General features: G+C 46.6%; 12 protein-coding genes across 12 annotated transcripts; 6 read left to right on the top strand and 6 right to left on the bottom strand.

Moving 5' to 3' along the window:
- The first annotated feature begins 90 nt into the window (after positions 1–90).
- On the top strand, positions 91–2,136 carry ASPZODRAFT_1673696 (hypothetical protein). The gene is made up of 3 exons (XM_022726822.1): positions 91–299; positions 351–1,331; positions 1,388–2,136. Exons 2-3 carry the CDS (start codon positions 419–421, stop codon positions 1,945–1,947), a joined length of 1,473 nt encoding a protein of 490 aa, XP_022581947.1. The 5' UTR covers positions 91–299; positions 351–418; the 3' UTR covers positions 1,948–2,136.
- A 273-nt stretch (positions 2,137–2,409) lies between these two features.
- ASPZODRAFT_63163 (hypothetical protein) lies at positions 2,410–3,006 on the bottom strand (the record flags this gene model as incomplete). The annotated part of the gene is made up of 1 exon (XM_022729130.1): positions 2,410–3,006. One exon carries the CDS (start codon positions 3,004–3,006, stop codon positions 2,410–2,412), a length of 597 nt encoding a protein of 198 aa, XP_022581946.1.
- Positions 3,007–3,456: 450 nt separating this feature from the next.
- ASPZODRAFT_63541 (hypothetical protein) lies at positions 3,457–3,857 on the bottom strand (the record flags this gene model as incomplete). The annotated part of the gene is made up of 3 exons (XM_022729165.1): positions 3,457–3,580; positions 3,679–3,710; positions 3,777–3,857. The coding sequence occupies 3 exons, from the start codon at positions 3,855–3,857 to the stop codon at positions 3,457–3,459; spliced, it is 237 nt and encodes a 78-aa protein (XP_022581945.1).
- A 306-nt stretch (positions 3,858–4,163) lies between these two features.
- Positions 4,164–5,387, top strand: ASPZODRAFT_1674462 (hypothetical protein). Its single transcript, XM_022726826.1, has 3 exons — positions 4,164–4,265; positions 4,330–5,051; positions 5,119–5,387. Exons 1-3 carry the CDS (start codon positions 4,251–4,253, stop codon positions 5,249–5,251), a joined length of 870 nt encoding a protein of 289 aa, XP_022581944.1. The 5' UTR covers positions 4,164–4,250; the 3' UTR covers positions 5,252–5,387.
- A 58-nt stretch (positions 5,388–5,445) lies between these two features.
- On the bottom strand, positions 5,446–6,363 carry ASPZODRAFT_150940 (hypothetical protein; the record flags this gene model as incomplete). Its single annotated transcript, XM_022725687.1, has 3 exons — positions 5,446–6,050; positions 6,134–6,281; positions 6,334–6,363. The coding sequence occupies 3 exons, from the start codon at positions 6,361–6,363 to the stop codon at positions 5,446–5,448; spliced, it is 783 nt and encodes a 260-aa protein (XP_022581943.1).
- A 512-nt stretch (positions 6,364–6,875) lies between these two features.
- On the bottom strand, positions 6,876–7,979 carry ASPZODRAFT_130892 (hypothetical protein). The gene is made up of 4 exons (XM_022722622.1): positions 7,941–7,979; positions 7,760–7,859; positions 7,667–7,706; positions 6,876–7,612 (listed from the first exon to the last, which is right to left on the bottom strand). The coding sequence occupies exons 2-4, from the start codon at positions 7,832–7,834 to the stop codon at positions 7,083–7,085; spliced, it is 645 nt and encodes a 214-aa protein (XP_022581942.1). The 5' UTR covers positions 7,835–7,859; positions 7,941–7,979; the 3' UTR covers positions 6,876–7,082.
- Positions 7,980–8,307: 328 nt separating this feature from the next.
- Positions 8,308–9,141, top strand: ASPZODRAFT_63524 (hypothetical protein; the record flags this gene model as incomplete). Its single annotated transcript, XM_022729162.1, has 2 exons — positions 8,308–8,402; positions 8,454–9,141. The coding sequence occupies 2 exons, from the start codon at positions 8,308–8,310 to the stop codon at positions 9,139–9,141; spliced, it is 783 nt and encodes a 260-aa protein (XP_022581941.1).
- Positions 9,142–9,663: 522 nt separating this feature from the next.
- On the top strand, positions 9,664–12,407 carry ASPZODRAFT_114092 (hypothetical protein). The gene is made up of 3 exons (XM_022721076.1): positions 9,664–10,644; positions 10,700–11,922; positions 11,974–12,407. Exons 1-3 carry the CDS (start codon positions 9,840–9,842, stop codon positions 12,103–12,105), a joined length of 2,160 nt encoding a protein of 719 aa, XP_022581940.1. The 5' UTR covers positions 9,664–9,839; the 3' UTR covers positions 12,106–12,407.
- A 1,094-nt stretch (positions 12,408–13,501) lies between these two features.
- Positions 13,502–18,008, top strand: ASPZODRAFT_141027 (hypothetical protein; the record flags this gene model as incomplete). The annotated part of the gene is made up of 3 exons (XM_022724710.1): positions 13,502–17,279; positions 17,351–17,917; positions 17,977–18,008. 3 exons carry the CDS (start codon positions 13,502–13,504, stop codon positions 18,006–18,008), a joined length of 4,377 nt encoding a protein of 1,458 aa, XP_022581939.1.
- A 28-nt stretch (positions 18,009–18,036) lies between these two features.
- On the bottom strand, positions 18,037–19,467 carry ASPZODRAFT_165586 (hypothetical protein). The gene is made up of 2 exons (XM_022726720.1): positions 19,240–19,467; positions 18,037–19,166 (listed from the first exon to the last, which is right to left on the bottom strand). The coding sequence occupies exons 1-2, from the start codon at positions 19,307–19,309 to the stop codon at positions 18,529–18,531; spliced, it is 708 nt and encodes a 235-aa protein (XP_022581938.1). The 5' UTR covers positions 19,310–19,467; the 3' UTR covers positions 18,037–18,528.
- A 277-nt stretch (positions 19,468–19,744) lies between these two features.
- Positions 19,745–20,675, top strand: ASPZODRAFT_150934 (hypothetical protein; the record flags this gene model as incomplete). Its single annotated transcript, XM_022725686.1, has 2 exons — positions 19,745–19,767; positions 19,853–20,675. 2 exons carry the CDS (start codon positions 19,745–19,747, stop codon positions 20,673–20,675), a joined length of 846 nt encoding a protein of 281 aa, XP_022581937.1.
- A 572-nt stretch (positions 20,676–21,247) lies between these two features.
- On the bottom strand, positions 21,248–22,687 carry ASPZODRAFT_150933 (hypothetical protein; the record flags this gene model as incomplete). The annotated part of the gene is made up of 5 exons (XM_022725685.1): positions 21,248–21,335; positions 21,394–22,297; positions 22,358–22,432; positions 22,497–22,557; positions 22,655–22,687. 5 exons carry the CDS (start codon positions 22,685–22,687, stop codon positions 21,248–21,250), a joined length of 1,161 nt encoding a protein of 386 aa, XP_022581936.1.
- Between the last annotated feature and the right edge of the window lie 775 nt (positions 22,688–23,462).

Here is a 23,462-nt window from a genome sequence, read left to right as displayed (position 1 = left end):
TTGTGCTTGGCTATTGTGGCTGAAGCTAGGTGTGGCCTCTACATTATATGACTTTGCTGTATGACAAAACGAGCTTTTACTATCTATATATGTTTTATGAATGGTTGATTCCTTCCGACTCAAAGTTACCATCACTTTAACCCGATCTCCGAATCTGGACCATAGCTTGGTCTCTTTTAATCAATATATCACCCTGCTTCTTGATCTGCAGCACGCTTTTTACTCTTACATGTCCATCACATTTCTGAAATTATCATAACGTCAAGAATCTAAAGTGAAGTACACAAAGGAATACTTGTGTATGTAAACCAGCAGATCACTTAGGGTTTCTTTTAACTGACTGATTCTAGGATAATACAACGAGAGAGAGGAAAAAAGGCCCGAAGGGGGATCTACAGCCCTAATCCCCATTCTTGCTATGGGGAACTTTCTATCAGCCCCGGTCGAAGAGCGCCGTCGCTCAATACGAATATCCAAACCACTCACGAATCCATTCACGCAATGCATGCAAAATACAGGGTCTGAAGACATCCTTCCAATGATGTTGAAGTCGACAACTACCACTGCCAATTTCCGGGCATCAGTCACGCCTCCGAATGTCTCCCCTAGCCTTCATGATCCTCAATTCAAAGTTCAGTTTCGTCCTTCAGAGAACAGGTCGGAAGATGCAGATAGTCCGGTCGAGGAAAAATCTCCCCTGGAAGCAATCCACGAGAGGGTTGGTGATATCCCCTCTTTCAGCTCTCGCGTTTGCAAACCTTCAAGCCGGCGAAGCTCTTTCCAAGCATCTTCCTCACGGAGCTCGTCAATTTCAATAGACTACCAGAGGCCAAAGAGATCACTTTCAACTCGATCAACTTCACACATGGTTAATGCAGTCTTGCATGAGAGCGAGCTAGAGCACGCCACATCTTCAAACACTTATTTCATGGTCGACAATCAGCGGTTTTCTTTGACGAGACGGAGGTCGCTCCTTACTCGGCCTAGTACCGGGCCGAGGAGACCAAGGGACAGATTACGCAGAGCGTATTCTTCAGCTGATCATGAACTAGAATCCCCAAGCGAATCTCCTATTGAGGCGTTCGATACTTCGCAGTGGCCGCTTCTGAGTCCTAGGGATGCTGATTTGAGGTATACGTTCTCGACTCCACGCTCGACACGGCCTTCAACTCCAACCGAGTTCGAGTATACCCATTTAGGACAACTCAAGCTGGGGTCTCTGCGGGTCGTCAATGTTTCTACCTCGCCATGCTCCAGTGATCGCACTCTCATGACCAAGTCTGATGGTAAAGGTGTTCTAAAGGCGAAAAAGGACTCAGACGGACGGCAAGGTAAGAAATCAACCCCCTTATTTCTATACCATATTCCTTTTGCTCAAAGAGTCCAGGAGTAGGAAATTATAAAGAACAGAATGTCGATTTCAGACACATCAAAGTTTCTGCACCTACGTTACAGATCCCTGATGCAGCTTGCAAGGACCGAGAAGTCGACGGGTTCCCTGGGAGCCCCTTTTCGTTTGATAAATCGCCCATTGTTCCAGTTACCCTGTCCTGTATATCGCCCTGCAGTAGTGAACCTGAAGATGAGGGAATTCACGTGCCCAACAGCAGACACTCACTTGATACAATTAGTGAGAGCCATACCAAAAGCGAGTCAAGTGATGGTGTGCCGGAAGCTCCACGGTCGCCTGACAAGGTCGATAGTGGCTACAGCTCAGCAAACTCGGTCCGCTCCTTAGAGGAGAGCGATTATCAGAGTACTGCCGAATTTCCTTTTTCCAATCAAGATGCCTCCCAGGAATTGGAGGCACCACCCGAAGACCCTCCCGGGGAAACACAGGAGAGTTGCACTGCTCAGATGGGCACTTGCATACCTCAGAATTCTACATTCTGGGAATCACCCCTGGCACGGATTGAAAGTCTATGCATTGCGGACGTTGCATTATAAAATGGGTTGCGCTCATGGAAGAGTCGCGGGAGAAACGGTGTCATTTGGCTTCTTAGGTCTACAAAGTCCGCAAAAAAGTGTTTTGAATTATGATGTATACACGATCCTTTCATAATTGGTCTCAAAAAAAAACGAACATGACATATAGATATAAATGGAAATCTTAAGACATTCAGCTTGCTGAATAGTTGCTCTACGATTCAATCCGAGTTGTTTTTGGGGCTATGGTAGCTCTCGACTACTAAATTAAGTATTTGATAATTGTGGAAGACGGAGCATTAATTACATGGCTATAATACTGATAATCCTAACTGTCTCATGAATAACAACTAACAAGTCAACTAGTTAACTAGTTAGTTGCATAATCGTAACGCCAAATATGTTTAGAAATACTGATCATTGGGTTCCATGTTGCAAACGAGTATTATATCACATAAAAGGAGAGACATGCAAAGAAGTAGTCTATTCAACTCTGATCTTCTTCGTTTTCGGGGTGTTTGCCTTCGGCACTGTCACCGACAAGATGCCGTTCCTGAGGCTAGCTCTGACAGCATCTTGATCGACTCTCGTTGAGAAGGTGAACGTGCGGTTGAAGTCGCCCATCGAGCGTTCGGCGACCAAGTACTTGTATGATGGTTCGGGTTTGGTCTCGGGCACTTTGGATTCGGTTGCCTCAACGGAAGCATAGTCATATTCATCGTCATCGTTGTCTTCTTCAACGGTAGCTTGATGTGATTTAGACGAGGAGGGGCCTTCATTTTCTACAGCTTCGTTGCTCGTAGTGCTGTAATTTCGCTCGACATGGCCTTTGATCACCAAGGTATACGGGTCGGAGAACTCGATCTCGACGTCTCTCTGGTCCAGGCCGGGTAACTCTCCATCCAAGAAGAAGCTGTTTTCCGTCTCTCTCACGTCGAAACTGGGAGAAAAAGAGCGGAGACGTGACTTTTGTTGTCTTTGACATCTTTTGGTATTGTCTGAACGGTAGGCATCGAAATCATCCAACAGGCGAAAGATCGAAGCGACCTCGCCAGTGGGGAAGCGTGAGATAAAAGCCATGGTGATTTGTGACAGCTGATGATCAGAGAGATGTATTAGGGATGAGTATCAGTATTGAAGGCTGATGCGTTACTTGATTCAGGCTGAAGATTGGATGTTTTTGGCGAAGAGGATGATAGAGAACAAGTGCTATTGGATGTCCTTATATACACATGGACTAGTCTTCTAGAAAGCACGGCTGCTCAGATGTCAGCGTATTGGTCATCCCAAACATCTCGAAGATACTGGATATTTACTATGGTACATATTGCTGACGCCTCCTGCTCGATCTCACTTGAAGCTTCCACAACCTTCGAGAATATCACGTGACCAAAGAGTCCAGTCTCAACCGGCTTTCTGCGTACTGTTTCTCACCGTACAGCTATAGATATTCTGCACCTGGTGACATATTCTTCGGATGAGACGTATTTTTTTGTTGTTCCTCCGCTACTTGCCTGCTGCAGGCAGTTCTTACCGAATGTCACGGATTCCCGGGGACGAATACATCTCTAACTGCCTGTAACCCTTACGCAATAAGTACTCTATTGCGGTGAAATCTTTCTTGCTGAGACTGAGGTTCTTTCGGAATTCCTCCCTATACATTTATTAGAACAACATCTCAAACTTTCAAATGGAATCAAAAGCCTCATGACAAGCGCATGGGAGATTTGGTGATAGAAAAGGCGCAATAACCTAGCATAAGCTCTGAAATTATCTCTAGCATTCTTCAGAGTTGTGCAAATAACATTAGCAGAATTTCACTGGTTGCCTCCTAGCTGGTCGTCAGTTACCAAAGGTTTCTGGCGTATTGTTCGTAGACACTTCCGGTAGAGCGACAAGACCTCCCGTTGGAGCCCGGAAAGACGCGCCATTGGCAAGATCTCCCCGTGGGGTTTCCAATGTTATGCAAATTCAGAATCTCAGACAAAGCTCTAAAGACCAGTGGAATGTTGTCATCCTCATGGGTGGAAAAACCATACAAGGATAGGTCTGGCCAAAGCTTTCTCCGGATATCGGCGACCGGGGTTAAGCTGCGGGCTGCGGCAATAATTCTCCCGGCCGAGTGGGGAGCAAGCCAATGTCCTACCTAGGTAGTAGTCGTATCTATAGGTAGTTAAGACAAAAAGCTTCATAAGCCACCATAGTTATCATTCATTAAGAGGACCTTTCTTCAAAGCATAAAGTATAGAGTCCCAGTCCTGCCTTCCGCAGTCATTGACACATAATTTCTCGTTGCATACCAAGCAAAATACAAGCTTATCAGGATGCCTGTCTTTTCAGTACGTCCCGATCATATATCTCGCTGTTGTCTATCTGATTCCATTTCTGACTTGCAAAATGTAGCGTCTTGTTCGATTCCTAGCAAAGGATGGCCATATATACTATGGGGATGCCATTCTTCCCGCAGGTATCAGTGATATTTCCAAAGCCAGCCGGGCACATGTGATTCAAGGCGACATCTTCGGCCGGCACGACGTAACTAGCCAGGTTGCCGAAGTGAAGATGCTGCTTGCACCATTGGCGAGGAGAGATATCCGAACCGTGCGGTGCCTGGGTTTGAATTACGAACAGCACGCGAAGGAATCTAATCTCCCCATCCCGAAATTTCCAGTGCTTTTTTACAAGCCAGTCACATCCATCACGGGGCCCCTTGATGAAATTCCCGTGGCACCGATTGCACAAGAAGGCGAGGGTCTAGACTATGAATGTGAGCTGGTTGTTGTCATCGGAAAAGAGGCAAGAGACGTCCCCGAAAGCCAAGCATTAGATTATGTTCTCGGATACGCAGTGGGCAACGACGTATCACATCGTGACTGGCAATTAAAACGTGGTGGTGGACAATGGGGACTGGGCAAAGGCTTCGATGGTTGGGCGCCTTTTGGGCCCGGGATCGTTTCGTCGAACCTCATCCATAACCCAAACTCATTGAATATCTCTACGAAATTGAACGGGAAGATTGTTCAGTCGTCTTCGACCAGGGACATGATCTTTGGCGTTGCCAAAACCATCTCCTTCTTATCCCAGGGTACCACCCTACTTCCTGGTGATTTAATATTTACCGGAACGTGAGTGTTCAACCGCATCTTACGTTACTTTCAAGGTCGAAAAGATCTCGCTGACCCATTTTGGTAGACCGCAAGGTGTTGGAATGGGCCGCCAGCCTGCTCTGTGGCTAAGGGAAGGTGATCAGGTTGAAGTATCCTTGGAGGGTGTCGGGTCCTGCGTTAATAAGGTCACTTTCGAGAAGCCCTCTTCCAAGCTTTGAGGATTGTATGGCCAATAGCACAAATGGTCAGTCAGGTCTATTAGAATCCTCACAATACAACCATCATCAGACCAGCAATATTATCAATAGCGTTAGATAACGGCTCAATGGTGTCATCATTATATTTCAAAATGATCATTGACTCGTATTCACCTCGCTATGGCAAATATTTTGCATTAATCTAAATCGTATTATCAGTTGACCTGAGCCCCATAGCCCCTGATAGTCTCGGCAAAAGCCCAACTCTGTGCTTCAACCTTCTCGTCCTCTTTCACCTCGATTCCATCTTTCGTTACGGTTGCTATCGAGAACTTGTCAAGACTGCGCGCATCTCTGTACCAGAGAACCTTGATACATTCCCTCAGTGCTTCCACTGCCTGTTCCTTGCTGATGTTCTCGAGAGGCGTGTCCTCTGGGAATAGGCGGCGAAGAATGGGAATGGCAAGATGGGCACCAAACCCGGTTGCGAGATGTGGAGCTGAGAATGTCGTCCCCAGCAAGTCTGCAGAGCTGAGGAATGGCTTGCCATCGCCATCAAAACCCGCTACCAGAATGTGGTTCCAGAGAGGATTGAACTCAGAACGTCGCTTGTAAAAAACCTTGGAAAGATAGGTGTGCAGGTTTTTGGCATTGAGAAGGTTTCCATCGGAGGAATAATTTTCACGGATATCAATGGAGTTGAGTAGCCGGTCAATGTGTTGCATGTCGGATACGTCTCCTCCAAAACCGACGATAGCAGAATCACCAAAAACGCGGAGTCGTTTAACATCGGTGAACCGAGCAAGAGAACCATAAGATGCTGAACAAATGAAAAAGTGATTAGCGAGACGCCTGTTATCTATCCCACGGTATTTGAAAGATAATAGGTGAGCTCTAACATACCTAGGTTATCGGAAGCAATGGCAACGCCCCCGTTGAATTTCACTCCGATGACCGATGTACCGGTGACCGCGGGAGACTGGGTGTGGGCTTTTGGACCCGTAGTCTGTAGGTATGAATGGTCGTAAGGTCCATAAATATCATTTCTGGGCTTAACATAGAAGTCAGTATGTAATAAAACACCAGAGGTTGGGCTCTCCTACTCGACCCCAAGCTTCAGGGAAGTGTTCCATTATGAGTAAAAACCAAGAGCTTCAGTCTAAATTTAGACTGAGATAATTTACACTTGTTGAGGAAGAGATCAATTTTGGTTTGTAAGGAGGATATGCCTGTAGGAAGAGTGTTGCAGCCAAACGAGCAGTGAGTGATGTTGGTGATGCAAGTGTAGGAGTAGCAGTTCCAGGCAGGACTAGCTGACGACGGGAGCTCCGACCTAGAACTAACTTGGCCCACAAGAAAGACCCTTACTAAGCAAGAACGGACAACTGCTGATACTCTCCATGCCTTGTTCAAGCTCAACTTACTTTACGAAGGCTTGTACAAATATAATTAGATCCTAATGACCATCCCATAGAGTAGCTCTATTTCTATATTTAAAAATCATATTATTAGGATTTTCGAACGGTCATCGGACCTACAACTTCTATCATACTTGGGATAGAGATGTACTATCTAAATCAACAAATTAGCCCGGGGCTATTCATGATTTTTCATTTATTATGAGAGTTGGATTTGCTGGGATAGCTATTAGATTATGATGCTGGGTCCAATGCTTGCTTCCAATCATCCAGTACCCTGGGTAATATCTATCTATCAATCATCTATGTGCATAGAAGCCTTCGCTTAAACAGATGGGTGATAGTTTTATCTGCTGCGCTTCTCTGAAGTTGGACTCGTCCAGTAATACCTCTCTGAGTCAATCAGCCAATGGCTAAGAGGGAATCCTATAGAATCAAGTGTGTCCACTTGACACAAATTTGATTGAATCGCGTTGCCCCGTAAGCCTTTGTTCTTCTGTTTTTTGGCGAATGTTTTTCTGGCTCTTGAAAAGCTCTTCTTTAAACCCCCAGGTCGGTAAACCTGCCGGGTCCCATATCTCAAGTGGCATCGATGTATTATATTGTGCAGAATCGGTTATTCCGGCATGGGACATCAATTTTTTGAGCAAACTAGGGTTCCTAAGGGATGTCGAGCCAGCCAGTTTCTCGTTGAAATGCACACCCTTCGTTTTCAGAGAAAGGAAATGCTCAATCTTTGCATTGGCAGCAGGATTTGGCGATCCGGGAGGAGAAGGTGGTATATTTAAATCCGGAACTGGTGGAAGAGTTAAATCCTGGATGAGAGCACGGTCTGAAGTGGGCGATCGAGTGCTATTGTATGAAGGTCCCGAAGAGATAACCGATGATTCCTCGGCATGCAACGGTCCAAGAACAGGTCCACTAGGCTCGGCATGTGTGATAGTATTTCTTTCCCGTTCGAGGCCTTTGGCTTCAGCACCGGCATTGATTCGTAGAAAATAAATAGATATGGGATTACCTTTTGAACTTTCGGTGATAATTAGACCCTTCTTTTCCCTCTTAGAATTATGTGAGCCGAGAGTCGGGTAGATGAGAAGATGAAGAAAAATACCTCTGACCTTGGTAATGATACCTGATCTTCTGTATCATCTTCGCTGCTGCTTTGGTAAGCCCCAAGTCCAAGCATTGCTATATGTCTTGCTGCTGCTAATCTGCAAGTCATGCCATTAATCGTCTACCTCAGCCTGAGATGTTGGTGCTGGAAGGGACTTCTTGGATAATTGTAAGCTTACACGACAGTTAATGATCTTATTTGGATTTATAGAAGTAGTGATTAAGACAAGAATATCCCAGGTTTTTTTGTAGATCACACTGTACCTGTCTTCCTTCACAATAGTTGGAGTTGGTCTACTATCTACCTGGTTCAGTATGTAGTTCAGTTCCCCACATACTTTATTAGGTAAGCAGGAGGCAGCTACAGCTGTCGCGTCACAACGCTGAGCGGCGTTTGCTCGACAGCATCTTCTAACGATACACCGATTCAAACTCTCAACGAACATTTGAATCCTTGCTGATATATCCAAAGCTTCCTAATAAACATATTCTTCTTCTCTAAATTTGTTTCTAGTCCGCTCAAGCCGAAAATTCGATATACCAGACATGACGTCGTTCGGCAGGTACACATCTGCTGAGACCGTTGGTTACTCATTTTCTCAACCCACCAGTGCCCCAAATAAGGAGCATTCATTTTACCCGTGAGTAGAAAGAGCTTTAAAAATTTCTCAGAAACTTATTCGTCTTCATAGCTATACCGACAACGGCGGTTCAACCCTCGGTATCTCTGGCTCCGATTTCGCCATTCTTGCGGGCGACACCCGATCTGTTGCTGGGTACAACATCAACTCTCGCTACGTTCCCAAGGTATTCAAGATAGGAGGTGATGATGAGAGTGGCGATGGTGCTCACATTCTCCTCTCCGTCGTCGGTTTTGCTGCCGATGGCCAAGCTCTCAAAGAGCGTCTTGATGCGGTGGTGAAAATGTACAAGTACCAGCACGGAAAGCCGATGTCCGTAAGAGCGTGTGCCCAACGTCTGTCGACAATCCTCTATCAGAAACGCTTTTTCCCTTACTACGTCCATGCGATTCTAGCAGGTCTGGATGAAGAAGGCAAGGGGGCCTTGTACAGCTACGACCCCGTTGGCTCCTACGAGAGAGAGCAATGCCGAGCAGCAGGATCCGCAGCGAGTCTGATTATGCCCTTCCTCGACAATCAAGTCAACTTCAAAAATCAATACATTCCTGGAAGCGGAGAAGGACATGCTTTGGAACCGAAGAAGGCGGAGCCCTTACCACGAGAGACCGTTGAACAATTGGTACGGGATGCCTTTACTAGCGCTGTGGAGAGACACATTGAAGTCGGTGATGGGCTTCAAATGATGGTTATTACAAAAAGTGGAATAGAGGAGATTTACAGCCCTCTGAAGAAAGATTAGGCTATGATTATCATAAATGTTCATCTTGTGGCACCTTTATGCAGCCAAATTTAACTGCATTAGATTTGCAATTTCATGGGAAACTTTTCGCTATATTATGATAGGTTTTCTAAGGTCTTGACAGTATTGAATGGCTGAATTAAACAATAAAATATCCAATACATCCCAGAGCAATATCATTAGATCTACATAGATAGTCATGAAGATGCCCCTAGGTACCTGCCTATATAAAAGGGATGTGTTCTAGGCCTTCTTAACTGAATACATTCTTGCACCTATAACCTTAGGATGAGGTCATTGACCTATCAGAATTCATTTTTTTTCCCTTCAAGGAATAGATTTGATATTGAAATTCCACAGCCCGACCCTGATTTTACTCACATTTTATCTATAAATATTTGATATCTGGATATAGGTTTTAAGTTGGGTGAGAGAGTATCATTTTGTGTTGCAAACAGAGCAAACATTTTGCCGCCGTACAGATTGATTGCGGGATGATTTCATGGACCGAGTTCTCTCGGCGCAGAAGCTTAACATCTTCTAAATAATCAAGCTCCTTGGACTCAGCTGCTAGGTTTGATGCATTTGACTTTCTATCGTCCCTCTCAGGATTTTGTCATCATAGCGGCGCATTTTCAGACTTGATTACTACGCCTCTTTCTATAAACTCGAAAATTTTCAAGGATGTGACGATCACCATGTCCAGGAATCTGGGACGCTGGCTACAGGCCAATTTCTGGGAATCTGCGAACCCGCAGCTGGCACGAGGATTGCGACCAACAAATTTACCTTATTTTTTCGAACCGACAGTATTGAACGAAGCTCTCTGTAAGATTGCCGGCAAACACGGTCTGAAGAGGATATCACCGGCATCTCCCAAGAAATCAATACGGGTCACAAGAAGATTTGCATCAGGGGGGTTTTTTGTACTCGGCTTTTCTCCCTCGTCGGCTGCCGTTGATTCCGGAGCAGCATGTGCAGAAACGTTACGGCTTCACAGGGATTGCGGCTTAGTCAATAGAAAGTCGTTGCACTTTTTGACACGAAATGCCTGGATACGAAGTATACATACCACAAAAGATGATAGACTACCTTCAGAGGTGCAGAAGGAACCCTCAAATCCCGAAAATGCGACTATTTCACACCCGGAACCAGAGAAAAAGGGCGAAAATAACGACCACCGGAACCCAGAGACCCAAGCTCCAATGTCGAAAGTTCATGTCCATAGCATTTCAAACCGCAACCTCATCGATCGTTTGCCTCATATTCCTCACTTGCACAGGCCTTCAAAGGAAGAGCTTCTCGCTGCTGCCAACGGGTTCTGGTCTCGATTAAAGGTTCGCTTCAAGTGGTTTTCGATTCGGAGCGTTCGCCCTTTCAATCTGGATGAAATAACAGCACTCTTCTCATGGGTATTGCTGGGCCATGTCGTTTGGGTTGTTCTAGGGACTACCACCTTCTTTTCATTACTCATCCTCGCTATTAACACCGTTTTTGCTCAAGGTATGTATCGGAAACCCAAGTCTTGGTGGAAGTTCGTTTTCCCTAATTCATGCAGAAACTCTCGCCGGGTGGATTGGAAATTATCTCACCAAGTCCTCTGGCGTGAAAGTGGTCTTCGAGTCAGCGATTGTACCGAAATGGCGAGACGGCGTTATAACCTTCAAGAATGTCTTTGTCTCCAGGCGACCCGGTCAGGGTACTGGAAATGTTAGCAAGGGCTCCTCAAAGACGGCGGCCGCGGCAGCGGCAGCGGCAGCTTCTAGTGAATCGTCTAATCTGGAAACCGCAAATCAACGACCAGTAGCTGGCGAAGGCGAGGATACAAACTATACCCAATTTGATTTATCAATCGACACCGTTAATGTCACTTTGTCATTCACAAAATGGTTCAACGGAAAAGGTCTACTTCGAGATGTTGAAGTGAAAGGAATCCGAGGCGTGGTCGACCGTCGGCATGTTTACTGGCCTGATGTTGACCTGGATCCGAAGTCCTACCGGCATGAACACAAGCCTGGGGATTTCGAGATAGATTCCTTCAAGATGGAGGATCTGTTGGTAACCATTTACCAACCTGGTAACTTCAGGCCGTTCCCCGTCAGCATATTCTCATGTGATCTTCCTCAGCTGAGGCAGCAGTGGCTTTTCTATGATTTTCTTTCCGCCAACATGATGTCTGGCTCGTTCGATAACTCCTTGTTCACTATTCATCCCCGGCAAAGCCACAACTACACTGGCCTGGCATTGAATCAAAGGTCAGAACCCGGAGAGCCGCAACCATGGAAGAAACACAGCAGAATTCGTATCGACGGTTTGAATATCGATCACCTCAATCGCGGGATTCAAGGCCCTTTCTCCTGGATTCATGAAGGAAATGTCGACATTATTGCTGACATCATGTTTCCTGCGGATAACGGCGAAAGTCTTGCAAAGGTCATGGCGGATTTCTATGACCGTTTGGAGGCGACAGTAACGACAAATCAGTATCCTGTGCCTATGTCAAAAAATGCAGATAGAACTGAAGAGGACAACTCGACTGAGAGGAAGCAGTTCCTCGATATGGATCTACGCATCCACCTCAACAATGTCCGCGCCGTTGTGCCTATTTTCACACGAGATTTATCATACATTAATAATGCGCTTATACGTCCCATCGTTGCGTATATCAATTCTAGGCGGACCTTTATTCCTATCAACTGCCGTCTTATCAAGGATGTTAAGGATTTTGATGGAAGCTGGACGATCTACGATAGCGCCTTGATGGATGATCTGTCTGCTGCGGTAAGTGTGGACACTTTGATTCCATAGACTATAATTTCTAACTATTTCTAGGTGTACGATGCCTTCGCACAGGACGTTGTTGATGATCAAGCGCGCAAACGGCGTTTCAAGAAGGTTGGGTTCTGGTCACTTCAACTAGCCGCACAGGCTATCTTCCTAGGTATGGCTGGGAATATAGCATGATTGTATTATTATTATATTATCGGATGAGGAATGTGGCGTTGGGCGGTTCGAACAGGCTTACTGGATTTTCGGCGTTGTTCCAGTCTATAGAGAAATTTGCGTTCTCAGAAACGACACAGCTGACTCGCGTCCAAAAGTTTTAATGTTTGTCCGGGTTTCCCATGGACACGCTCTAACTAATGGGACGGCAGTGCTTGAACCACTTGATTATAGAATCACTTACGAGATAGTTCTTTTCCTGACCTGTCGCCATACTTGCGCTGGTCCCGTAATATTCCAATTCTACTCACTTTCAACATTCCATTCAGTCCACTGCAGTATTCCCGTACATAACTAACTCTATTGGACTTGGAAGCCAATTGACATGTACGCACTGATGGCCGAATTTATCTACCTTGCCACTTTCAATACCAAGACTAAGTCGCCTAATTAACTACTATGTACGAAGTATAACCCTGGTACAGAGAAGAGTACCTGTCAGGCAGGTACACTAGGTGGAATACATTTGCAAGAATACCTCTAGGTAGCTACCTACTAGGTACCTAGGTAGGTACACTGCAACAACTCCCTGCATATCCATGGGATCTTCCTTTCCTATCTCAGTTAGTCTCTCATGTGAGTGCCTTGCACGATCTTCGTGAAAATCGAGTAGTATGTAGTACACGCCTTGACATCTGGAGAAAGTCGAGACCGGGGCTCTGTGGAGTAAAATGCCCAGATCTTGTACTCCATATGGGAGAATAAGAGTCCATATAAATAATAGCTCTAGGTGTCGTTTTCTAGCTAAGGCGGATGCGATATTTACGACGCATTCTAAATTCCCAGGCTCAAAAATTGGCAGTTTGTTTTTAACCAAATTTTTATTTTGGCCATCTCAATATTTCCCCTAGCCCTTTTCAGTACAGTTAACTTGATTTGATTAAGGATGAGGTGATTAGTATCATCAGGAGAAGTAATAAGTGTGGGATGGATATCTGGGCCTAGCCCAAACTAGATGATGTATTGTTGTGCTTATGGCAGTCACTACCTTACTGTCTATAAAATAGTCGCTTTATCAACTTCTACTTATCACAGTAAAACATGTGAATCATTTATTTTCAATTTCATATGCCTTTGTAGGTGTCTCAGGACTATCTACAGGCCAATTAAATCTAGTGTTTAGTGTTTAGTCTTACCCCTGAGAAAGCCACCCCTAAGCCCTGGCGCTTGCAGAGTAAATCATCATTCGCCTTCAACTGTCACACCTAAGGGTCCGTGGACAGAATAATGCCGCAGCCCGGTGCAGCCGCATTCTCCTGACCATCTAGAGCTGCAAACCTGGTGGCCCGCATCAGTCCTGCCCCCCAGCGACGACCGGATCGCCGATGTCCACCTGGTTTGTGACCTTAAACGAGCTATGTCGCGGGTTCAGCGGCACGGCATGATTGATGACGACCAACGAGGTCGACCTCCCCCGCCGTCTGTTTCTTTCCACTCCCGGGTCCAAATGCCTCCCCACTCTCCTGCACTGCATGGCGACCTGATCCCTCGCGACTACCTGGGACCACGCGCTGACGGGCAGACCCTTCGCTCGACTGGTGTGGCTCCTAGTGCCCGCAAACCTATGCCGTCTCCCCTGCATACGAGTTTCAATATCCGGTCGCCGACCAGAGACGATCTCACGCTGTCGACTCAGAGTCCCCTTTCGCCCAGATCGAACGCAATCACAAATCCTTTCCAGAGCCATCCTTTTCGGAACCGCGCCGTCCAACCAGACCTCTCAGCATCTCCAACAACCGTCAACCCGGATCCGACCACAGTTGTTGAACCAGAACCCAACCAGGAGGGACCGTTGGGCGCTCGTCCTCAGCATGCGGTGGGTATGGCGGACACAACGAAATTATTCAACCCAGCCCGTAAGGATTCAGATGCAGCAGACTCGAGCCGATCCGCTACGTCCTCCCCGAGCTCCCCGGTAAACTCGCAGCAGTCTTTGGCTCGTGAACAACGATCAGGGCATCGCCATGTCATCCCGCGGACCTCGTCGATTGATTCGGCAATCTCCTCGCTGTCTACGGCATCTTATCCACATAAATCATCATTTGACGCTAGTGCTTTGAGCCAAGCTGATATCAATAATCTGATATCAACAGCTGGATCGGCGGAGGCTGTCATCATACATTTACTTAAAGAGAAGCATCACGCTGCCTCTCAGAATGCGCAGCTATGGCGCCTAGTGGATAAGCAGCGCACCATGGTCCTTGGTCTAAACAAAGACCTCGAACGGGCTCTGAAGGAGAAGGAACGGTACAGGAAGAAGCTAAAAGAGCTGCAGTCCGCAGCCTATACGTCATCCGGGCTACATGACGAGCCATCAAATTCTGTGGACGATGACGCTCTTATACAATCTGAGAATCAGAGCCAGGTCGGATCTTCAGATCGCCAGACACCGCGCTCTCAGAGCTTGGAGAATAAATCTCGGAACGAAGCTGAGGATTCCCTTACTGTTCTCCCCGAGTCATTTCCTATTCCGCTAAGCTCAGAAGAACCCGCTTTATATGCTTCTCTCGAGTCGTTGGACAAGACTGTCACTCGGCCCGGTGACAGAGCGAAACACATACATGAGTCGGATACGCCCCTCTCAAGATTAGCAACCTCATCAGTAATGCAACAAAGCTTTGCCACAACTGTTGGTTCTATCATCCACGAGGCGTCTCCTGTGGAAGACCTGAATGCTAAAGTTCCCCATCCAAGCCGCAAACCTCCACCAGCACCGTTGAATCTTAAACAGAAAGACAACGCAATCGCACCCCTCTCTATTCAATCAGACTCAGAGTCTGAGTATGAGGACATCCTCGAAGTGGACGAACTGATTGACCAGGAGCGTGGAAGGAGGAAGACAAGGGAAGAAGATGACCGGGATCGAGAGGTGGCATTGGCGAAGAAATCTAGTAGTCGGTCAACAAACAAGAATCCTCAGCAACTGGACACTCTGGGAGCTTTGGGCGGAGCCCATGATATTCCTCCTACACATCGTGTTCACGTCTTGACTCCGCAACACCTCCCAGCTGGTTCGTCGCTCATGGAACAGACCGAATCCCTAGCAGCCGTTCTTAACTCTCAGGGCGGCCGTCGACCTACCCGTCTAGATGACCGTCCCCTCATTGCTTCCCCCAAGAGTCCAGGGTTACCTCTGAGCCCAAGACCTGGTGACCGGCCCTTGAATTCTCCTCTGCCTCGGAATCCAAGAGAAGGCGCTGTTGCATTCACGCCTTCGGGCATGTCTTCTCCACGCCTGACGAACAAACAGGTGTCATCCCTGTCAGAAATATCTTCCTCGACCTCGATGAAAATGCGTGGCCCTGTGCCAACTCCGATAAGTCTTCATGCTGCCAACCAACAGCTTCCATCCATTGACCCTGCCGTCAAGATAGACAGTCCAAGAACTCCACAGACCATCGCCAACAGAATCTATCAGGGTTTGGTTTCAGAGGACTATCCTGGACTGCTTCTATCCCCGAATGCTCTTCCTCTGATTCAAGTGAAGGTATTCTCGTCAAGGCTCCGCCCTTCTAGGAACAGCTATCTGGCACTGAAACCCTCCGAGGAAGAACCTGTTTTTACTTTGAGTATCTTTTCACGATCTGAACATCGAGAGCTGTGGCGTGTGGAAAAGATCATCGCAGCTCTGCCCCAGTTAGATCAACAGATAAGGCAGTCCTCGGATTTTCCGGTAAAGTTGCCGGATAGGGGCATTTTTAGTGGACACTCTCCTGCGAAGGTTGATGCGCGGCGTGCTGCATTGAATTCTTACTTTGAGCGTCTACTTGAGACTCCGATGGATGAGCAAGCAGCTTTGATTATCTGCCAGTTTCTCACATCTGACGCAATTGAGCCCAGAGACGACGAGACAGTCCTGATCAAAGCTAATAATCAAATGCGGCCTGAGATCCTTCGGGGCCCGGATGGGAAACCTAGAAAGGAGGGGTATTTAACAAAACGGGGAAAGAACTTTGGGGGCTGGAAAGCGAGATATTTCATTCTCCATGGCCCAGAATTCAAGTATTTTGAGTCGCCGAACGGTCCCCATCTGGGTACCATCAGGATACACAATGCACAGATCGGAAAACAGTCACAGAATATGAATATTCGGAGCAATTCCCCCTCGCATGCCGAAGATGATTCAGAGAACCAATACCGTCATGCCTTCCTCATCTTGGAACCGAAGAAAAAGGATTCGTCAGCTCTTGTTCGTCATGTTCTTTGTGCTGAGAGCGACGAAGAGAGAGACGCTTGGGTTGAAGTTTTATTGGAGTACGTTGAAAATCACTCTGATCATGAAGGACACGCAAAGATTCATATGTCCCATGGATCCGGGAGGCAGCCATCGAGTGGCAAGTCTAGGCTGTTTCTCAACGGCAGCAAAAAGACCGGGAAAGGGGGCGGCGATCTTCCTGAGTCTGACTCAGTGGATACTGTCCAAGGATTTAGTTATGATGACGCTATTCCCGCTGAACCACCGGTGCTAGGGGTTTCCCCTGAAACCCAAGGCTCGAGGTCACTACAACTACCTACAGGATCGTCACTTGAGGTAGATACATCCCATCTGTCAAACGCGGAGAATCCACCGCTCTCTCCCTATTCCTTCAAGGTGATATCAGGACCTACCAATGGTGCTGTCATTCAAGATGCTGGAGCTTGGGGAAACAAGGCGGCCACCAGTACCAAGGAAAAGAAACGCAGCATTTGGGGATTCCGCACCAGATCTTCAGCTGATCTGGCTTCCCAACTCCAGGCTCACCAGGAAACGTTAGCAGCTCAGGGTCATGATCACAGCTTGATGGATCGAAGAGAACCTGTACGACCTGTCTTCGGAATACCTCTCGCAGAAGCTGTACAGTATTGTGCGCCCCAGGGTGTCAAAGTGGAGCTACCTGCTGTCGTGTATCGCTGTATCGAGTATCTTCAAGCCAAAGATGTGGCGTCAGAGGAAGGGATCTTTCGTCTCAGCGGATCCAATGTTGTTGTCAAGGCATTGAAGGAACGGTTCAATACCGAAGGAGACGTCGATTTTTTAGCTGGAGATCAGTACTATGATGTCCATGCCGTGGCATCTCTTTTCAAGCAATACTTGCGAGAGCTACCTACGACTGTTCTAACAAGGGAACTGCACCTTGACTTCCTCCGAGTACTTGGTAAGTGCACATATGATCTTCGGACTTCCCTGCAAGATTCACAGCTGTACTAATAGATATATGAAAACTAGAACTCGACGACCGAAACAAGAAAATCATGGCATTCAATTCACTTGTATACCGGCTTCCAAAGCCAAATTTGGCTCTTTTGCGAGCGCTTGCACAGTTCTTACTGGGCATTGTCAACAATTCAGACGTCAATAAGATGACTGTTAGGAATGTCGGCATTGTTTTTGCACCTACACTCAATATCCCAGCGCCTGTATTCTCTATGTTTCTCACTGATTTCAGCAGCATCTTCAGTGAACCAGCGGAGCCCATTATTTCTACTTCTGATTTAGCTACTGAACTACCATCAGCCCAAAACAGAGACAACTACTCGAGCTCACCGCCAGAGAGACTCACTGCATATAATAGCTCTGGAATGTCTCCTGTGCAAGAAAACAACGAACAAATTGCACCTGAAATAGAAAATAATGAAGTTTATGAAGCGCCCTCTCAGCTATCAATGAACCGTGCCTTGACACCACACACAGACGACTTGCGTTCAGCTAAAGCCAAGAGAAGGGAAAGCTCTCTTCTATTTATGGAAGCAAGTCATCAGGAATCATCATCTCCAACCTTTTTTAATAAACATGGTAGGTTTTTGCTCGTTTACTCATTGTTAGTCTACGCTATGGTACTAATATGTGCAAAGCCCTGATAGATGAGGAACCGATGTCTGAATAGAAACATGTTGGGCTCCATTACTACTCGGCATGACGGATCTTACTACACGTTCTCTATTTCAATCATATGTTGTCAGAACTGGCTTACGATGATTGCTCTGCGGCCATAAAATACGAGCAACATCTAACGAGGAATGACTACTTTATGCGCTTGGCTACCACATTTATCAGGGACATCCTTTGAGGAGGATCCATTCTTTTAATGCTAATGATAATTTCTTCTCTTGGGAGGGATATGTGTAAGCAGCGCTTGCCACGAACCTTATCATCTATTTGAGCCCTTTTGCAGTTTACATTTCTGTTTGATTTGGTATACCCTATTCCGATTACTATGAGGGAACTCCTCTCTACGATCTGTCTTCCTATTTTCCTTAGTTTCATGATCTTTCTAATTTATATTGTTCTTCAATCACCTGTTGCTATGAAGCCTCCAATAGTCTGTCTCATCCTTAAATCCGTATAAAACTGAAGCAACGAATGATGAATGTTTAAGTAATTGAACGATATAGATAGATTTGATGCTAGAATCTTTTAGATCGCTCACCCTTCCAGAATCCTATAAGCTCGCCATTTTCGCTCACCCATTCCCTAACACCGTCAACAACAGCCTTTGCCATGCCTTTATTCCTGAATTTCCCATCGGAAGCCGCACTACCAGCCAAGCTAGTGGCAGCAATATGCTCGCTTGTTGTGTATTCTGAGCCCATAGAGGGCAACACATTATCCCCCGCGCTTAAACTGACGAAAAGAGCAAATGGTACCAGCCACACACATAACCCGAAGTAAGACGCGACTTCAGTGAAAGTTGGCATATCCTGCACATCATACTGGTATGGCTGTCGCCAGTTACCCTGGCTGCTGTTTAATAACGGCAGTGGCCTAGAGAAGTATCGGAACCATAGATAATGATTGATAACGACCAGAAAGCAGGAGAGAATGAAAAGAGGGTCGGACAGCTTAACCAAGGGAAAACGGCGAAGGTTACTGGCATAGACGAGGTGGGAGACGATGCTAAGAACGGATAGAAATAACGGAAACCGGTCAAAGGCGCATAGTAAGACCTGAAGGACTATAATGCCGTATATGAGGCGGGTTAAAAGTCGGCGAGCGAACATGGTATGTTCTTCCACAAGTTCTGACAAATAGTAGAGGCCAGATGCTACATTTATATTAGTCCTGGAGACACAATAGATTGGAGAGGGAATTTCAGCCTTCTTCTTAGAAACACTAACCAATTGCTAGGGTAAGGAATGAAAATCCGACAATCACACCTAGATATCCTATAAGAGGCAGAATCCACATCCTGAATGGTGTTTGAAAGAAAAGGTATAAAATAACGTAATCAGGAGAAAAGGCTGCGTCAAGTAAAAGTGATATTTGCTATTGGTGAAAGAGTCATACTTGAAGAAAAATCGACATTCAAACAAGTATTCTTCTTCTTGGTCCTTAAGGGTGATCTGTTGTCTCCGCGGACGGGGAACTTCTTATCGGGCTACATAGATGCAAACAGCGGATCTTAGGCCCAAGCCCAGCCCCACTTCGTCGCGACGGGGAAAGAAAAATATCTACTTCCGTATAGTTCTTTGCACTTGTTGAACAAGACAAATTTCGGCATCTTAAATCCAGAAATCCAAAGGCGACTCAAGGCTGCTATAGTTGTTTAGCACATTTTTTTTTTTGACTCGGCTGCTTCTTCTCAAAAGAAATCTATTTCTGTGCCATTGAACGTGTGTGACCATGTCGCGCCCTGAAGAGGTTCTGTAGGTTCCTCTCCCTCTAATATTGTCTGGACTCGGCATATTTTCTAATCTTTTAACTACCTACTAATGTTTTGTGGGCAAATAGGCCCCCGGATCTATTCTATGATGACACGGAGTCTCGCAAATACACCACCTCATCACGAATACGCAATATCCAATCTGATATGACGCATCGAGCGCTTGAGCTCCTTGACCTTCGAACACCTTCTCTTATTCTTGATCTAGGATGTGGCTCTGGCCTTTCCGGAGATATTCTATCGCAGGTACCACCCGATGAAGGCGGTCCGCATGTGTGGGTCGGTATGGATATATCACCTAGTATGCTTGAAGTTGCTCTTCAGCGAGATGTGGAAGGCGACCTCCTCCTGGCGGACATTGGACAAGGTGTCCCTTTCCGACCCGGGTCTTTCGATGCTGCCATCAGCATCAGTGCCATTCAATGGCTTTGCAACGCAGAAACAAGCGACGTTAGCCCCGAAAGTCGACTGCGTCGATTCTTCGAAGGTCTGTACGCTTGCTTGCGCCGTGGCGGACGCGCAGTGTGTCAGTTTTACCCAAAAAACGATGCTCAGAGGACCATGATTAGTGGAGCTGCTATCAAAGCGGGCTTTGGAGCCGGTATCCTCGAGGATGATCCCGGTACCAAAAACAGTAAACTGTATCTCGTGCTTACGGTTGGCGGTGGGGGTCTGGAAGGAGACATCACAGGTGTTGTTGATGGTATGAACGACGTCGATGTCATGGATGCCCGGAGGCGTGCAGTCAACTCGGCTAGTGCTCGGCGAGGACCAGAGAAAAAGGGCAGTAAAGCTTGGATCCTGAGGAAGAAAGAACAAATGGCGAAAAAGGGGAAAGTTGTGAAAGCAACCTCAAAATACACAGGGAGAAAGAGGAGACCTGCCTTTTGATTTTGCGTTGCGAGATGCGATATGGTCATATCTTCAAGAGTTGCCGTTTCGCTCTCGGCGTCATTGAGGACACCATATACATGACTGGAGACTTATCAACCGCTCATATGCGCTAATAGCGACTCGCACTGAAGCTAACATCTTCCAGCCCTCCATGGAATGGTTATCAGGCGTTATCAGACGTCTATCATTAATGCATTTCATATCTGGAATTGTGGGTTTGCCGAATTATGTACCTTAGCTACCCTGACCCAGGTGCAAAGGAATTCCTGGTCGAGAAGACAACTGTTAATGAGACACGAGATAAAGAAGGAACGGTCAATGTTACTAGATATCAAGTCTACAAGAGCCAAGGTTGTTATATAAATTGTCATATCGCTTCTTAACCAGGCCAGTTAATTTACACATCCTGTATCATAAAAAATTGTCTATTTCAAGAGTTTGCCGGACTTGCAGTGGTTTTTCTGGTGAGGTTGTATAACCCAAGACCTTCAACTAGCCAGGATCTCTCAGTCAATCGCTGACATATATACCCCTTTATCGTAACAGAAGTGGCAGTCAACAGATGGGGCTTAGAGACCAGCCTCCATCTTGTCCAAGACAGCGCGGGTAAACTCGTGGGTAGTAGCCTCGCCACCCATATCGCGAGTCCGTGTTTGTCTGATATCAATTATTAGTCTAGAATCCAGACAATTACTAAAGTGTGCGTGGTACATACCCTTCAGCGATAACGTCATACACGGCCTTGGAGATTCTGTTAGCATGGTCATCGAGACCCAGGTGACGAAGAAGCATAGATCCAGAGAGAATCATGGCACTGGGGTTGGCCTGGTCCTTGCCCTTGATGTCAAGACCAACATGACGGCACCCAGGTTCGAAAACAGCAACGTCACGGCCCATGTTGCAGCCAGGAACAACACCGGGGCCACCAACGAGGGCGGCGCCAATGTTGGAAAGAATACCTCCATAAAGGTTGGGCATAACCATAACATCGAACTGCTGGGGTCTCGAAACAGCTTGCATGGAAGCATTGTCCACAATCATGTCATTGACCTCCAGAGTCGGGTAGTTCTCAGCAACCTTGTGGAAGGTGCTGCGGAAGAGCCCGTCGGCAAGTTTCATAATGTTTGCCTTGTGGATGCAAGTGACCTTCTTTCTGTTGTTTGCAAGAGCGAAGCTGAAGGCGAACTTGGCGATGCGCTCGGACTTGGCACGGGTGATGATCTTCAGAGACTCAACGACACCCTGCACGGACTGATGCTCAAGACCAGAGTATTCTCCCTCGGTATTCTCACGGATGATGCAAAGATCGACATTCTCGTGGCGAGTCTGGTATCCGGGAATGTTCTTGATCAACACAACCGATGCGTAGATGTCAAGCTCCTGTCTAAGAGCGACGTTGAAAGACTGGTGGCCGGAGCGCTCAACAGGGGTGAAAAGGATACCCTTGAGACCAAGCTTGTTGCGGCGGAGAGATGCGATCGATTCCTTGAACAACTCCTCGGAGTGCTTATTTCCCGTATCGACACCGCTAACATCTACCTGCTCCCATTCGATTGGCACATTATCGGCCTTGAAGATCGTCTTGACCGACTCGGCAACCTCAGCTCCGATACCATCACCTTTGATACAGGTTTATCAGTGTGAAGCCAGAGAGAAGGCAGGGGTAAGTCCAAATGTACCTGGAATGAGCGTGACAGTGTACTTGCCGCCATACTTGGTGGGCTTGAAAATGTCCGATTGAACAGTCGCGAAAGCTTGGAATCGCGGGTTAGGAACATCGGTATACATATCAGCAATCAGAGAAACATTGAGACCTACAGCGCGCTGGGATCGAGGATCTGGCAAAGGAAGCAGAAGCCGCGGTGTTGCGGAGGATAGACTGGTGCGCCAAGTTGATCAGTTTAGAATCGAGGAGTGAAGAGGTGCAGGGGTAGAAGAGCGCGGAAGTTCGAGTGGACTCGGGATTTTCCACATACCTGCGCAGACTGCGCGGTCTTCAAAGAAAACATTATGCCGGATAAATGCGCTGGTAAGAAGCAGGGTAGTAATTGACGTCTATTGAGGGAGGACGGAAACTCGACGCGAAGGAAGTGTGCAAACCGGGCTGGGATCTCACACGAGGAAAACGGAAAAATCGCCGGTCCAGCACGGGCCGATATTACGTATAAATCGGTCAAATTAATACATATTTTGTAATTTTGGCCTCTGGCCATATCATGCCTTTGAATGATGTGATCATGATATTCATCTTCTCAATAGCTCTCCTGTCTCATAGTATACTCATAAGAAGTTCCGTATTACTTTATTCCAACAATTGCCTCTGTGAGACCTCGAAGAAGTCGGTTTCTAAAGACGTTTCTTATCAATCAGTTGTATTGTACAAACTCCGGAGTACGGAGTTTTGTCCTACTCGGCCCCGATAGCCGGAATATGCCCCACTGCCTCTTTTAACCATCCTATGTGAATCTATAACAAACTTGAAGCACCGGTGAGAGCTCAGGGGGAAGGCCGGAAAAGCTTCCCTTAATTCCAAGCCATCGAGGTTTCTTTGATACAAGATTTCAATAAAAAAAGGCCCTATGTCACACTTCGACTTACTCCATACACACCCAGGTTTATTGATACCCATATCCGGTACTCAATGAGAGAATGAATAAGCCACACAGAATTATGTATTGAATCCTGAAAGCTGGTTCATAAACAGTCTCCTGCATGTGGATTCGAATTATTCGACTCCTTTGTCTTTTGCATGTAGTTCAATAAGGATGTTCAATGAAACTAACA

The sequence above is a fragment of the Penicilliopsis zonata genome (genome assembly GCF_001890105.1).
Source record: "Penicilliopsis zonata CBS 506.65 unplaced genomic scaffold ASPZOscaffold_5, whole genome shotgun sequence".
In the NCBI taxonomy this organism is placed as follows: domain Eukaryota; kingdom Fungi; phylum Ascomycota; class Eurotiomycetes; order Eurotiales; family Aspergillaceae; genus Penicilliopsis; species Penicilliopsis zonata.
The sequence above is the reverse complement of the archived record's forward strand: the minus strand, read 5'-3'. Positions and strand labels throughout refer to the sequence as shown.